Here is a 15,743-nt window from a genome sequence, read left to right on the forward strand (position 1 = left end):
GACTTGAATGTGTTTTAGGACCTGTAGATTATTGAGAAGAGAAGAGAAGAGAAGAGAAGAGAAGAGAAGAGAAGAGAAGAGAAGAGAAGAGAAGAGAAGAGAAGAGAAGAGAAGAGAGTCCCTTTTCCCATCGTCAAACAAGTGCAGACCGTGTGAGTTATGGGATTTCTGAGCTTTTCCACAGCACGTGAAGGCAGCGGGGGTCCAGTAGTGAGAGGACGCGGCTCCGGAGAGTCAGAGCGAAATTGAACTGAAGCGAGAGAAGCGGCGCTCTGCGGGAGACGGATACGTACATCTCTGCTTTCAGCCACCCGGGAGATGAACCCCGTGTTTTGAACGTGGTGGACAACTTCTCTCCAGCCCAAGATGACGGTGGATTTTGAGGACTGCATCAAGGATTCACCCCGGTTCAGGTAAGACGCGAACTCCGTATTCATTGAACTATTGAACGCATCTCGATTTACAAGCATTTCCAGCCAAAACTGCGACATGTTGCGCCTTTACTCTGCGGGATTAATACTGTGTCCCGGTCGGTGATGGATTACAACCACAGTTTGGAACATCAGTCAGAATCGTGCGCATTTTCTCAGCCCGGTTTCTTCCAGTGAGCAGTCACGATGAGAAAGATGAGCAATGCAGACATATGAGTTGTCACATGGGCTCACTGGCTCGTATGAGCGTCTCCAAAGCTTTAATTAGTCTGCATTTATTTTTAATATAACACAAATCAGCAATCCGCACTCAGAGAAAATGCATATTGCTCACTGACAAGTTGCACTGATTTCTCGTTTGAATGAGCCCCTGTCCATTAATGGAGATAAGTAATAATTACAGTAATAATGCATGTGCATTGTGTGATTTGTGAACAAATCAGAGGGGGTGTGTTTAAAATGGACAAATTGTGCAGGGGTGAACATTTCTCCCAGGGCCACACAGACAAATACCTGAAGGGTCGGGCCACTCGTGTGTGTAAGTTTATCACTGTAATGTTCTGTATGCATCTGCTGTCGCATGTTTCTAAAGTTTTGACATTGTTGGTCAGAAGGTGCAAGACCTTTGTTTGATCAGCTTCGTTATGTTGAAATCCGAACTTGTTCAAACTCATGCAAAACTGCAGGCAAATACAATGTGCATGTGTGTACAGTATGTGAGTTAATTACAAATGAACCAGGAGTGGGCTCTTGTCTTGACACCTCTGCCATTTTGTATAACAGGTTTGACAGTTCCAGGTCTGTTTATACGCTCAATAAAAAGTTTAGTAATTCCTAAGCTTTTTTATTGCTGAGGAATGATTAGTTGGCAAATTAAATGTCCGCTCCCTTGCTTTTCCACACCAGAAATGGTGGTTGTGTCCTAGACCTTAAGAGAAGCAGACTGGGGATCAAAGGTCACATGTTGGAATCCCACAGCTGACAGGTTACCCTGTGGGTCTCTGAGCAAGACCCCTGACCCCCAACCAGCCACCGTAGCGGGTCACCCTCTGCTTCTTGTTGTGCGAATTTAAGGTTAACCTCAATGAGAAGGGGTTAAATGTAGACAAGGAATATTCCAAACGGCATCAATAAAATATGCTTTCTTTCTTTTATTACTAAGAATCCATCCATATTCTATATTGCCTTATCCTGTGCAGGATCGCTGGAGTTGATCCCTGTTCACCATCACAGGGCAAACACACAGAGACAGACTGACCACTCACATTCACGACTAACAGCAATTCATTGTCGCCACTTAATCCCCCACATGCATGTTTTTGGACCGTGGAGGAAACCCAGGCACACACGGGGAGAACATGCAAACTCCACAGAGAAAGGCCCGGCCGGTGTTTCAACCCATCAGCGTTTTAATTATGGACAAATCTGCTTAAATGTCACACAGACACTGACTTCTAGTCGGGGCTACAGAGCCAGCAGGCAGCAGTTTAAAACAGCAGTGAGAAGTTGAAAACATTTGATCAAGAGAATTAAAACAAGGTGGCAAACAGGAAAAAAAAAAGGCATGAAAGTGCGCCTGGAACAATGCACAAGCATATTCAGCTCAATATTAATTTGCATGGAACATGAGCTACTACCGCAGGTTTACATTGTTTACCAATAGACTCTGTCGTAATTTGAGTATATTGTCTCCTTTTTCACATTCGTCTATAAGTCTTCAGTAAAATGTTTGTTTAGTTGCAAGATTAGGACCATCCCTAAAACCTTTAGGCCTCGAACTACCATACTACTAATAGTAATGTGAAATTCCTAATGACATCTGACATCATTCAAAATTTGTGTCTTAGCCTGAAACTAATTGTGCTGTGTGTGATCTTAGAGTTAAAAGCGTGAGTTTCTCCCTGCTCTCGTGAGAGCTGGCTGCCATGCTTTACTTAAATCTTAAAATCTGACCGTTTGAAGTTCAGTCTGCTGGTCAGACAGCTTTCATTACTGTGAGATGGAGATTGATTTCATTCCTTCATTCTCTCCAATGATTAAAAAAAAAAAAAAATCAGCAGAAGGAGGAAGCTCTGAAGCTTGATCTCCCCCGGCCAATCACACCGTATTTGTTGAAAACAAAAAAGTGTGTGAGAACACAATCGTCTCACATTTATCTAAAAGCCGTGCCGCAGCGTATGAATTTAGGTGAGTAACTCGGACATGAATTCTTTCAATGTCATTTTAAGATTAAACTCAAATGGCTTAAGCTCTGTGGAGCTACTAACTAACAGCAAATTCACAAAAACTCTGAGAGCAAGAGTGAGGACAGTGACTCTCTACTGCCACCTAACTTACAACCGTGACATCGCTGACATCTGGTGTACGCCACTTTTAATGTTGTGAAGGAATTCAACTTTTCACATTGATTCATTTGCTGTCTCTTAACTTCTTTTGATAATCGATTTAATTGTGTTGGCCCTGGTTCACGCGGTGTCACTAATCACTGGATCAGAGGAAACTGAAGGTTTCCACACCGACTGCGGCCAAAAAGTCTTTGTGACTGCCGTGCACCAGAGGTTACATAAATAAAGCAGGAATTTTTCTACACCCACATCTGAACCTGGTCCCACTGCGCTGAGAGCCTCTCTGGCTGTGAGAGGAGTCGGGGTCGTCTTACTGTGCTGCAGCTGTGGAAGAAGTCTGTTACCAGTGCATCAAAGGAAAAAAAACACTCCTTCAGCATGTAGAGGTCAATTCAACTGCATTCAGATAAACAACATAATTAAAAACAAGTTGGGGTTTCTGTGGGAAAAGGCATTTTAAATGAAAATAGACTCATTTAGAGTCGGGTTTCATACATTTTTATGCTGCGTGTGTGTTCGAGTAGATTTTTGGCACATTTTCCTAACTGTAGGATTTCTGGCAGCTTTTTTGGGGGGGCGAAGCTCTATGAAGAAAAAAGCCAGACCAGAAAAATTCTCATATAAATGTTGATGCTGATATACAATAAATACCTAAAACAGAGAGGGAATGGAATTATCCACCCAGGTCTTTTGCTCCTGGTGTTTGCTGGGATAAATCCCGGCTGCTTATTAATCTAACTTTAATAAGGGGAATCATAGTGTTGCACCTTGTATCATAAATATATTTTCCGATCAACATAATATAAGATTAAGACCAACAACAAGGAAAGCACAGTTATTTGGAGGTGCAGAAGTCAAAGTGCCTAAAACGTCAGCATCATCTGCATAAGTGTTCGCATTTATCGTTTTCACATCACTTGACAATATTATTGCATCTCCAGTGATCAAGATGCAAAGTGCTTTAATTTATTTTGATTTACTATCCCATTTCATTTCATATATATTTAAAATCTATATCATAATCTTGGTGTGTTTTTTTTTTTTTTTTTTTTTTATCTGATCCTCGAGGTAACATGAATGCAACTCTGAAGTATTTGTGAAATGTACCTGAGTGAATACGTGCAGTCACTTCCCAACACTGCCCTCATGTGCTCCCAGAGATAAAAATCTCCGCTGTCAAATCAAAGACTTCCAGACTTGGCAGCAGCCCCTTAATGACTGCCATCTGGAGCCGGAGGAAGGCGCATCCCGACCTTCTTTCTCGTTTCGTATGCAGATCAGCGAGGCGGCGCCGAGAAAAGCTGCATGCTAAAATAGTCACCTGGCTCATTATTTAGAGCTCTGAGATCCTTCACTGGGTCTCGACGTGAACGGCCGCATGAAGTTATCTCTCATCTGTGCACGTGGAGCGAAAATAAGCCGCCTTCTTCCCTCACGCTGTGCAGATTTTCAGATTTTCCTACTCGACTTGAGAGAGATGTTCTCACATGTCGGCTCTTCTGCGGTTCACAGTATCTCTGCCAGTCTTTTATGTGCCGCCCAGGATGTTCAAAAAGACGAGCAGAGAGGCTGAAAGCGACAATGTAAACGCACGTCCTTATAGTCATTGAGGCCTGTAACGGAGCTTTCACATGGCTCCTTTGTGGAGCTAAGAGGGACGTCACAGTATATAGTGTTATATAACAAGCCCGGAGGAGGACGACTGAAAAGACGAGGCAGAAGAGTCGGGACTTTCATTTGCATTGAACACCACTGCTTTGCACACGTGTAAAATCATGCAAGCATTTGTTGTTGATCACATGTTGGCCAACTCGTTGGCTGAAAGCTGCGCCACTTAATGGTACAATATGTAATTTTCTTTTATTCAATGGGGGGAAAAAAACCCCTAAAATTAGCAACAGAATGTGACAAGAATCAGGATAATATTTTTTGGTTGAATTGAGTCCGTCAAGAAATTATCCTTTTAATCTATGACACACTTGAGAATCTTCACAGGCTAAAACGATGATGAAGATGAGTTCATGGCTCAAAGATCTCTTCCACAAACTGTTAAGTCTGCGGCTGCTGAGACTCAGACAGATGTGAGTCTCCAGCCAGCGATTCGCTCCACATCTGTGTTGGTCGGTGGTGTGATCACACGGTCAAAGGAACTCCCTCGTGTTTGTGTTTGCTGTGGTTCAACATTGGCAACCGGCAACGTTTGAGTTGGGTTTTCTTTCTCCACTGGTGTGTTAGTTTGACGTCACGTTGACAGACGATGTGGAACCTCAGTTGTGTTGAAAAGCTGAAACATGAACAAAAATATTTAGACGTCAACCTGATCAGGTCATCATCATATGATTGTATGATGTTGACGAGTGAGAATTTAACCTCACTGCTCAGTCAGGATCGAGTTGTGTGTGTGTGTGTTGTTTTTTTTTTTTTTAATACAGACTCAAACTCACCATGAATGCCAAGCTTGGGAACTCTCATCATTAATGCCTGCTTTGCCATTCGGCGGGATTTTCAACCTCCCCTTCCCGTCCCTCAGCAGAATATGACCATTGTCCAGCGAGCTCCTTACTTCCGCAGAGAGACAGACTCTTTTCTCAGTGTCTGAATGGCCCAGGGCAAAGAGCCCTCCAGCCATCCTTCCTCCCCTCCCTTATCAACAGCTGGGGGAGGAGATCTCCCGGCGAGGCTGCCGTCACCATGAAGGGCTTCGCTTTGAGTCACAGAGTAGAGCGGAGAGCGGGGATTCAAGGCCAGTGACCTGTGGTGCTCGCTACTTGTGAGTCTCCAGCATCTGTGAGAAACTGACTGGATGGATAGATTTGTGACACACAGTCAGATGATGGGACGAGGGGAGGGTGTGCGTCACACGGCCGGAGCGGCACCGGATGAAGGAATGTGGACTATTTGGAGAAGTGTCTCAAAGAATCATGGGTTTTTGTTCGTTTTTAAGTCGTACAGCAGACAATTAAAAATGTTTGTTCTGTTCAAGCCACTAACGATTAGTAAGTGACTTGTCTTATAAACCAGTGAAGCTACTTGTAATTGTGGCAAATACAGAACGACTCGCCACATGTCAATTAATTAGGCCAGTGTCAGTAATGTGGATGGAACTGTACTATTGTAATGTTGCTGTGACTCTCGGTACTCATTACTGATTCAGTCGTTGGCTGAGTGGGAGGAAGATGCTCTATATGTTAGAAGTTACAGCCAAGTTTATGAATTAAATATAATTAGAAGTAAAAATAGAGCAGTGATGACTCATGTATGAAAGCTACAGACAAATGTCATCAGATACAGTAAGACATCCTTTACTTCGGTTGGAACGATTTACCTAAATTTAAATGTTTTCACTTCAACAGGAGGAGAGAGTGAGACCCTCCATATGTTTTCAAATTAGACGGTTAACAAGTTCACTGAAATTTCCCTGTTCTCAAAATTGTAGTTACTAATGAGCAATGGAGATATGTTCGTTCTTGATTGAAATTGTGAGGATTTTATGTTCTTTGTTGCCGTGAATGGAAAATCTTTAGGTTTTGAGCCGTTGGTCGTACAAAAGAGATGTTTGGAAGCATCTTTTAATTTTGGTGAGCATGTTTTCTCTCAGTTCTCGCATTTCGTGGAACAAGTACCGATTGTTTCCTCAGAATGTCTTTCAATTGTTGCAGGCAACCATGGCATGAATTCAGTACCTACTTTTTTAAACACTATTGGCTATTGTCACTGTTGGTGGCATGATAGTTTATGGTGTTATTACATTTTCTACGCTCTTCTGCGGCAGCTTGATTTGTCTGTTGAGGTCTGCGCCAGCTCACGGCGGTAATGTATTAGTTACTTCTGTGTGCATTTGTCAGATTCATAATGGCACCAGGCACATCGTAACGCTCCGAGGCCTCGGGTTCATCTCGGTTCACAGTTGTGACAAATCGTCTCTGAGTTGCGGGGAGCTCAGCGGATGCGCCTTGTGTTTCCGCAGGATCTGCAGGATCTCCAGCTGCACGCAGCTGCGAGGGATTTCTCCTCCACGCCGTCTTGTTGCTTCTGCTCTATTTCAGACTGACCTCCTTCCATCTTGAATCTGTGTCAAGTGGCCCTTCTGCTCAGCCAAGAGTGCTCCTCCCTGGCCTCTCTCCGGCCGAGTCAAGGTTGGAAGGGGGACGCACCGTTACTGTTAATCTGAACACATTCCAGATATCCAGCTGCTCTCCATCACTCCCACCACCTTTTTCATGCTTTATTCATTACTAATTTTCACTGTGCTTTTTGCATATTTATGTTGAAGTGGGCCCAAAAAAACATAATGCTCTTCCTGACCTCTTGATCCTATTTGGCACCAGTTTAATGACCTCTCTGCGTGATTGTCACATTAGATGCATTAAACTAGTGCTGCAGGATCATCTCCCACACGCAATGCAAGTTTATTCTGCTTTTTTTAATTTTCATCCATGTGCTTGATTTAATGACCAGGAATGCTCAGTGGCACCGAGCCGGGGGCTTTCTCACATCTTGTTACGGGCGTCAGTGAGCTCAGCGCGCTCCAGGTAATGAAAGTGACGGGGATTAAGTCAGCAGAGAGCAGTTTGATGGGTGCCCGTCTTAATCGGGGATTGGCCCACATTCGCCCGCTCAATCCCCGCATGGCAAAGGTGTCACACCTGCCTGACATTCATGTTGTGTCATCCCGATGTGAACGAGTGAACACAGATCTAATGATGTGCTCCGCGATATCATATTTTTGATGAGAACATTGTTGCCCTCCTGCTGAGAAAGCGCGGCACCATTAGCTGGAGAGGCTTTTTATCTTCTTTTTTTTTTTTTCTCTCTAAATGAGACCAGATGAAGGGCTTTTGCTGTTTGGGTCCTTCAAACTCCCCAAGCTCCAAAGCATGTAGGGCAGCTGCAAGAAGGTCACAGTGCAAAGATGATCACATAGGAAGCGTATCATCTGCAAAGAAAACACAAGAGTAGCAAATAGACTGGACCTGAGGGAAGACCTCCATGAGCTAACTGTTTATACATTCCTTGCTGCATGTTTTAATAGTGTCATCTGAAATGTTTAAGGTTGCAAAGTCCACGCCGGGTAAGTTTTTAGCAGTAGTGTTTGTTTAGTGTGCTAACTGGGTATAACTTGATCGAGCTTGACCTAGCATTGCTAAGATTCCCGACATATTAGACAGATCACAACACTGCCATCTAATGGCTAAAATGTATTTTATTCTTCGATGATTAAAGCTGGCTTTAAGTGGCATAAAACATGAATGTTTTAAGGACATGCCTTCTTTCACTGTTCTTATTGGTACAGAAGAAAAATACTGATATTTAGGTCAATTAGTTACAGCTTCTTTGTCATATATGTCATATCACCAGATATACAGTCTGTACAATTGTGTAATGGTCAAATAAAATATAAAAACACTCAGTTAAAACCATTATAATGGCTAACTTCTCATTTCTCTGGCTGAGGGTGCATTATAACACTGCCACCTGAGGCCTGAAAGGGGAATCTCATAAATATTGTTTGACTATCATGCATTTTCTTGATGTCAGAGGTTTTCAGGAGATCATAAGACAAAGGCATCTCATTCACAATGTTTCATTACTGGATATCTTTGATAAAAACAGAAAGTGATGCATAAAAATCGCAACCCCCGTCTTTATAGTGAGAGTGTCCTTCTGGGATCGTCACGCTGGATCATGTGATCACGCGTTTAATTTACCACAGATTTTATACCGGATGCCCTTCCTGACTCAACCCGAACAGTTGTGGTTAACGGCTTTGCTCAAGGAGCAAGGTTGGCAGTAGGATTTAATCCAGCAAAACTCAAGCGATAAACTTGGGGGGACAAAAAGAAACTGGAATAAAAACATTCATTTTGATGGGTAATTACAGAAGAATTGTTGTTTTTCTAACTTATGGAAGCTATTTAAATGTTGCTTTGATCTAAATTTAGCTGTTAGCAATTTTAGGCATGAAGTCTGGGTTTTTTTCTGTTTCAGCTGATAAGTAGAGTCATTGTTCTGCAGTCTCTGAGCTCATCACTGTATCTGAATGCCTTCTGTGTAGACAGATTAATAGCACTCGCTGCTGCTGCTGTGCTGCTTGCCTTTTGGTAAATGACATCCAAACACTGTGGAAACTGAGCTGAGGCTTTTTCTGTCCCTTTGTGCTGTCAATGCTTTGAGAAAAGTTTGAAAAGTGAAGAAAAAAAGTTGCTACTTTTTGATTTGAAATACTTTGCTTTCTAACTGTGTGCCAACATAAGATGGATGTGATATATTGATGTTTCAAGTAAAAATTTACTACATCCGTAGTGCAGCAGCACACTTCAGAAAAGTGGAATTTCCTCCCATTTACACAGTCAGAGAGGTTTCAAAAAGTTCCACCTTGGGGGCTGTTTGGTTGTGTCAACGGACACAGAACGCAGCAAAAGTTTTCACTTGAAAACGTTGTGTAAATGTGGCCTCGGAGATCATGCAAACTCGGTACAGTACAGCCTGATTTTCTTGTTATGAGGTAAGACTTCTTATTGCCTATACTCCTGTGTGACCTTGCCCAACTTTTATGTACGGAATCAAGAATACTTTTTTAAAATATTGCTTCTCATGTAAGTTCTGTACTGGACACTCCAGAACAGCTCAAATAGTCTGACAGCACTGTATAACTACTTATTTTTCTCTGTCCTCGAAGTTAATAGATAATTTGTGTAAATGGAGATTAATCCCTGGTGAAATACTTTGGGAAGCAGAGATGATGTCACCCCCCTTTTTGTGCCTTTTGTGATGAAGTAGGCTGCAGGAGTCCCGGCTGTCCCTTTTCATTTCGTTTTAATGAATAGCAAGACGTTTCACACAAAGAGCAGCGAGAAGCAGGGTGCTGCATACCAAACACTGCTAATCTGCTTGTGTCGGACATCCTGAGAGGTGACAAAGACCTGGACCTGCTTGCACAGGCAGCCAGAGCATGACCGGCTTATTGAGCGCGATAGAATCTAATAGCCAAACCTCAAACTGGCTGCTGTGGCAATCAGTCCCACTCGCCTCCCTTTCAGATCGACCTTCCGGTGTTGCCACAGGTTGAGCGTGCTGCGCTGCAGACATTGAATCAGCACTATGGCAACATCTTGAGCCCAAAATGATGGACGAGAAATAGTAAACTGGTATTAGTATTCCACGCACAGGCTGCTGTGAAAGAGAGCTGCGATGACTAATGCGAGGCAGGGGAGCTGGAAAACAAGAGGGCTGTATCACACAGGCTGGGCAGCGTTTTAATGCTGATAATATCAGCCTTTGGTCCTTTCGCCACAGTGTGGGTGAACAGAATTGCTCATAACTTGGCATTTTGTTTTTCCTTGCAGATTGGATTATCCAAATGGAGGCTAAATTATTTGTGGCTGTACATATCAGATGTCTCCTGGAGAAAATCCACTTTTTCCCCCTTGATATGTAGGAGAAGGCTTTCAATTTGCCCTGGATCATGTGTTCAATGCCAGGAAGCTGAGGAGAGAAACATCTTGAATCATGATTTGAGAACTTGTCTGCCGAAGCGTAGCTAACAACAGGTTGCAGGGATCTGTCGTCGATCGATTAGTCTCGTCTTTGCTCTTCGGCTGCAGCGTGACTCCGTACAAGGCGGTCTGTTATGTCCCATGTAATAGGCTATAATTCTTTGGTAATATAAATACTGGGACTAATGTTCCTGTTGGATTAGGCTGTGTCTGTAAAGCAGAACCGCTGGACGTGCTGCTGCAGAAGCCGTCGAATAATCTGTCTCTGCTTTGATCAGTCTCATTCACTTTGGGTTACAGTCACTTCATCTAAGGGAAAAATCATTTTGGGACTCATTTTTCCTTTCTATTAAAAGGTTAAAGCTGAAATTGCAGAAGCAGATGGTCTAGAATATAATATATTCTTAATATATCATTTTATTTGTCTTTGCTTTAGACAACAATAAGACAGAATAAATTAGTAATATGAAACATAGATAACACATTAAAATGCATATTCAGGTGAGGAAGGTTACCTAGGAAAAAGGAAAATGCTCTGAAAACTGTCAAAATGTAGATTGAGTAATAGGTAAACAATGTCCTTGAAATATTTCTTGTGTATTAAGAGCCATTTCAACTCTTTAATCACAACATTGAATGCTACAAAAAGTTCACTTTGTCTATATTTTGGACATAAACACTGATCCCCAAATTGCAGGGATGCGGTGTTAAAAAGTGATTTCAACTTAAACTGAAAACATGAAGAAATGAGCAGCCAGTGTTTCAAGAAAAAACTATTCAACGGCACATTTAAAGCTAATATTATGATAATTCAACCATGGTGAAATGGATAAAACAAAGTGTGTAAAACAGCTGTGAGGTTGGAGCTGCTTCCACTCATTTTCCTTCAGTAATTTCAACAGTAACACACACAAAAAAAAAGAATTCACAAAGTACTTCAACTATCATATTCAACTGTGCCCAGCTAAGTAGAGGAACTTTTCAGAAGAAATCAGTCTTCATCCTAAATCTGCAGTTTTAAAACCCACAAACCGAACCAGAAACCTCTTGGACTCGAGATCTGCTTTTCATTAACCACATCAAGTCCGTCACTCGGAAAGCCTCCATCCATATCAAGTAGAAATCTAAAATTGAGCATCTGATGTCAGAGTAGTGGTGAACCATTAATAAAAAGCAGGATGGATTCATAGTTTCATGTTATTTACACCAAATTCTGACCCCTATCTTAAAGTTGTAGCAGAAACCAAGGCTCATCAGTTGCTTTGCAATCTCCTGTCCACTTCAGTTTTAGTGATCGGGTCCAAATTTAAGCTGCTTGATGGAGATTTCTTAAGTTAATATCAGATTTTTTTTTTATTATTATTAATCACAATGCATTTGCTTTCATATTTAATATTCTGTTATCTTGAATTTGAAGAGCATGAATGCACAGTGCATGGAAATAAATTGTGTAGTTTAGTCTGTTTTTCATGTTATTTGCAGTGTATTGTACATGTTGATATGAGATAACTATTAAATTCACAATACATTGTGCTCAATCTTAGACCATACCTTCTTGGGTTTTTTTTTCTAAAGCCTTATACTGTGGTGTGCACCTGAGGGGGAGGTTCTCCCAACCAGAATGGAGTGGGTGTGTCGGTCACGTGGTGTGGTGTTGATAGTGGGAGGTGTTTATAAGGGGAAGTGCGGTGACACTGGGGGTTGGTTATCTGACAGGTGAACTGTTAGACGGTTGGAGAAAATAAAGGAAAAGCAACTCGACTCCTTCGTCCGTCTCCTCATTCTCCGCCTCCACAATACATACATTTTTTTTGCCATTTCTTCATGCCTCAGGGCATAGAGTTGCTGTCATGAGATTAGTTCATTAGATATTTACAGTAGAACACATGTCATGACTGGAATTCCTATATAATAAGTCTGAGCTTACCAAACTTTACTTTGCTGAGATATGAAGTACTTTAAGCTGAACGAGCTTGTTCGTTTTGACAGTCTGGGAGTAAATAACTAAAAGGAACTGAGCTTGTGGAGAGACAGTCAGCCAATGACATAAGGCAAATAAGTTCATATTTAATGTTAGGGCTGAACGTCCAAGTCGATTACATCACTAAGTGTTCCTGCTCAACTTAAAATAACCTTCGTGTCCACACCACAATGATGTTATAACCGCAAAGCAGACATTTTTACACACTATACTGACCTAAGTGAAGCACTCATGACTGTATACTGCATGCATATCACGTGTAGTGATCACTTCGTTGAGGATTGGAGCAAAATCTAAAAAGTAGGATCAGTATCTGGAGGCTTCTCATTTAAGTCTCAGCTTGAACTGCTGAGCGAAGGTTGTTGTAAATGTTTCCTTTACATGAGTGCATGACTGAAATGCCAGGGAAGCTTTTGGTTTTCAGGATTAACTCATTTACTTTGTATATCTCGTTTTAAACAAAGTTAAGTCACTAAGTGGAAAATATCCAATTTCCTCAACACGTAATGGCTTCATTGATTCAGTCTCATTTTAAAAACCTTTCCCTTCCTGTTGGTGGCAGAGTGTAAGAAACAGTCCTGTGGACTTTCTTCTTTTTTTTTTTTAATGATCAACCTTCATTTATATATATTGTCTTATTGAAACACATGCTCTCATTCTCAAGCAAATAGTTTCAGACAAATGTATTTTCTGTACAACACAATGAAATAACAACTGTAAAATCAAATTGCTGGTTAAAATTCCTTAAGCAGGAACACCTTTCTAGAGATTTTTTCACCTGCACCAATTCACACAAGCTCACCAATGTTACATGATAGAAGATTTTAAAAATGTTCCCAGGCCTGATGAGTCAGTTTCTCCTGCCACATTCAGATGGTCCACTCAGATTTAGTTGTAAACATAAAAGTATAAACCATATAATCCCTTGATGACCATAGTGTTTCAGAGGCGTTCAAGTAAACAATGTCACCATATTCAATAGCTGGCAGGAAAGTGGCCACTGCAAACTTTTCTTCTGGTATTGAAAGTCATATCAGATTATTTCCTGAATATAAAGCCAATGGTAATTCGAAACGTCTTTAAAAAGTGTTCAATATTGGACAGTCTCTGTTTTATCCACTGGGGACACAAAGCTAACCAACTACATTTTTGATGTAGCACTATGTTGATGAAAACTGCAGGCTGCTTTCTTTATGTGTTTGTATCTTTACTTGTGGGCGTGTGTAATTTGTCAACAGACTCACACAAAAAACCTACTCTAACCTGTATTTGGCCTCATTTCACCACTGCTCTCTCCACATCTTCAAGCGGAGTTGAAGCAGAGTTTGATAAGACAACCAGAAAGTTATGACTAACAGATTTCACTGTTTAATGTCATGTCTGTGAAATGTTTCCCCGGCTGATGGGGCTGCCTGGAAAGAGTCTCCCTCCAGAGAATAGCGGCTGGGTCGTTTCCAGGTGTGTCAACATCAGCCCCGCGCTCCATGTTTATCGCCCAGTGGAATCAGGAAACGGGATGAAGTTATTGATAGAGGTGGAGGATTTCATCTGCACAGCTGTGGCTGTTTGTCACCACCCGGGGAATAAGAAACGAATGCTGGTCAGGGGCTGCTGGGCTCGGCCTCCGCTCAGATTTGAAATGCTGAATCACACGTGTACAAGCATCTGTTTTTGATTTGTTCCATCCCTCTCACTGCCTGCTTTGCACTCTCCCCTTCTCTTCGCCTTTTCCGTCGTCCCTGCCTTCGTCTGTGGCGCGGGGGCGGATCGCTGGTCACGTTCCGGGCCAGAGCCGGGTCTGGGGACGGGTCAGGAAATGCGTCAGTTCGCTCGAATATTGAAAGCAGGTTCAGAGTGAAGGGCAACACCTCTGGGGGACGATTTGTGTGAGGTGGTTACTAACTCTCTATGTTATGATGGCCAACCATGAGGTCACAACATGAATTACTGTAACCCCTCAAACAGCTTCCACAATACATCACAAATTCATTGTTTTTGTAATGTCAACTTATACAATATATACAGTTCATTGCAAAAGACTGACTGAACTGTGATGAGTTGTGTTTCCATATAATTTATATTCCTGCTCTGCAAGTTCAAAATGATCACATTTTGAAGATTAGATTTGAACAAGACTAGTGCAATAAATCATGAATTTAACTATTTTGAAACATTCCAATCAAGTGGCTTTTGCTTTGAAGAACAAATAATGCACAAAGTCATTGACATCATGTATTTAAAAGTTTTTATTTGTCAAAAATTGTCTGGTTATTGCAACGTTATTTCTGGACATTTGACGGCAGTAATAGAGCAGCACTTGACATGATGCTTGTTTTCATTTATTTAATGTGAATCCTGTAAGTTGTAAATGACACCTACCTACCTGTTAATGCTCTCTGTTCAGCTGGATGAATGCTGCATATATTAGTGGTGCGAGGACTTGCTTTGTAATTAAAATATTTTTTTTTCTAAAATACCATCAGTTCATTTATTCAATTCAATATTTTATAAACAAATAAGCACAATAATGTCAACCTGATATTTAACATGTTTATTCTTCAGGGAACAGCATGAACAGATGAAACCAGTTGGATAAGGAGGGAAAGTCTTTCAGAATATATAGCCAAGTGCAATTGAATGGGTTTAATTGCTTGAAGATTTACTGTTGTGCCCCCCCCCCCCCCCATCATCCCTGGTAGGTTTAAACTCCATGCTGTTATTTCAGTGTATAGACACATTCGTGTCAGTTACATTTAAGTCAGGATGCAGAAAAGCTTCAGGCACACTCTCTTACTGAGGGGCTAAACATTTGAATGCCGCCCAGTACTGCTTGGCAAAAAGCAATGAAACATACGTTGTAGTTTTTTTGTTTGTTGTTTCCACTTGCGGCGCATCTGGTTAAGTTTTGGGTTTGTGTGTGTGAGGTTTCAGTCCCAGTTTTAGTACGAATGGCGTACTGTGTAAAAACTAGTCTATGGTACAAGTTCCAGTGACTATTTTTTTAAATAATTTTAATCTTTTCAAGCATAACCCTGGAATATATCTAAGTGTATTCCCATTTGGTTCAGGTGAGAGGCATCTCAAAAGCAGTTGAAACTTGATTACATTTCTTAGAAGAAGTTTTTGCCTATTAATCATGTAGCTTCACTGGTTGTGGTCTCGTGAAAGGAACCTTTATGTTTATGACATAAACTGATGAAGCCACTTGAACAAGTGAGGAAGTCTTCCACGACAGACAACCATAACTGTTTGATTCAACTGCTTTGAGTGAAAACCCTGAATAGTGTTGGAGCTACCTCGACTTTCAAATTCAAGAGGGTCTCTTTAGCTATAGCGGGTGTGTTTTTCTTTTATTTCTTATACCTATCACATTTATGGATTTTGGATGTTAATGATGTGCTAACCGCCAATTCTCTCAGAGTTTGTTTGTATATCCCACCTGAATCCCGCTCACGAAACCACGAATAGTTTCATATTCTTTTGCTTGACC

The 15,743-nt window shown here is 41.5% G+C and overlaps 1 protein-coding gene across 4 annotated transcripts in view; it reads left to right on the plus strand.

Annotated features, from left to right (window-relative positions):
- Positions 1-261: 261 nt before the first annotated feature.
- Positions 262-15,743, plus strand: part of acap3a (ArfGAP with coiled-coil, ankyrin repeat and PH domains 3a) — a 75,634-nt gene continuing 60,152 nt past the window's right edge. For all 4 annotated transcript variants that reach the window (XM_080496556.1, XM_080496558.1, XM_080496557.1 and 1 more), the window contains exon 1: positions 262-413. In XM_080496556.1, coding sequence (XP_080352682.1) covers positions 367-413 — 47 coding nt within the window. In that variant the 5' untranslated portion in view covers positions 262-366. The remainder of the gene's footprint in view (positions 414-15,743) is intronic.

This window comes from Blennius ocellaris (assembly GCF_963422515.1).
Source record: "Blennius ocellaris genome assembly, chromosome: 5".
Lineage (NCBI taxonomy): Eukaryota > Metazoa > Chordata > Actinopteri > Blenniiformes > Blenniidae > Blennius > Blennius ocellaris.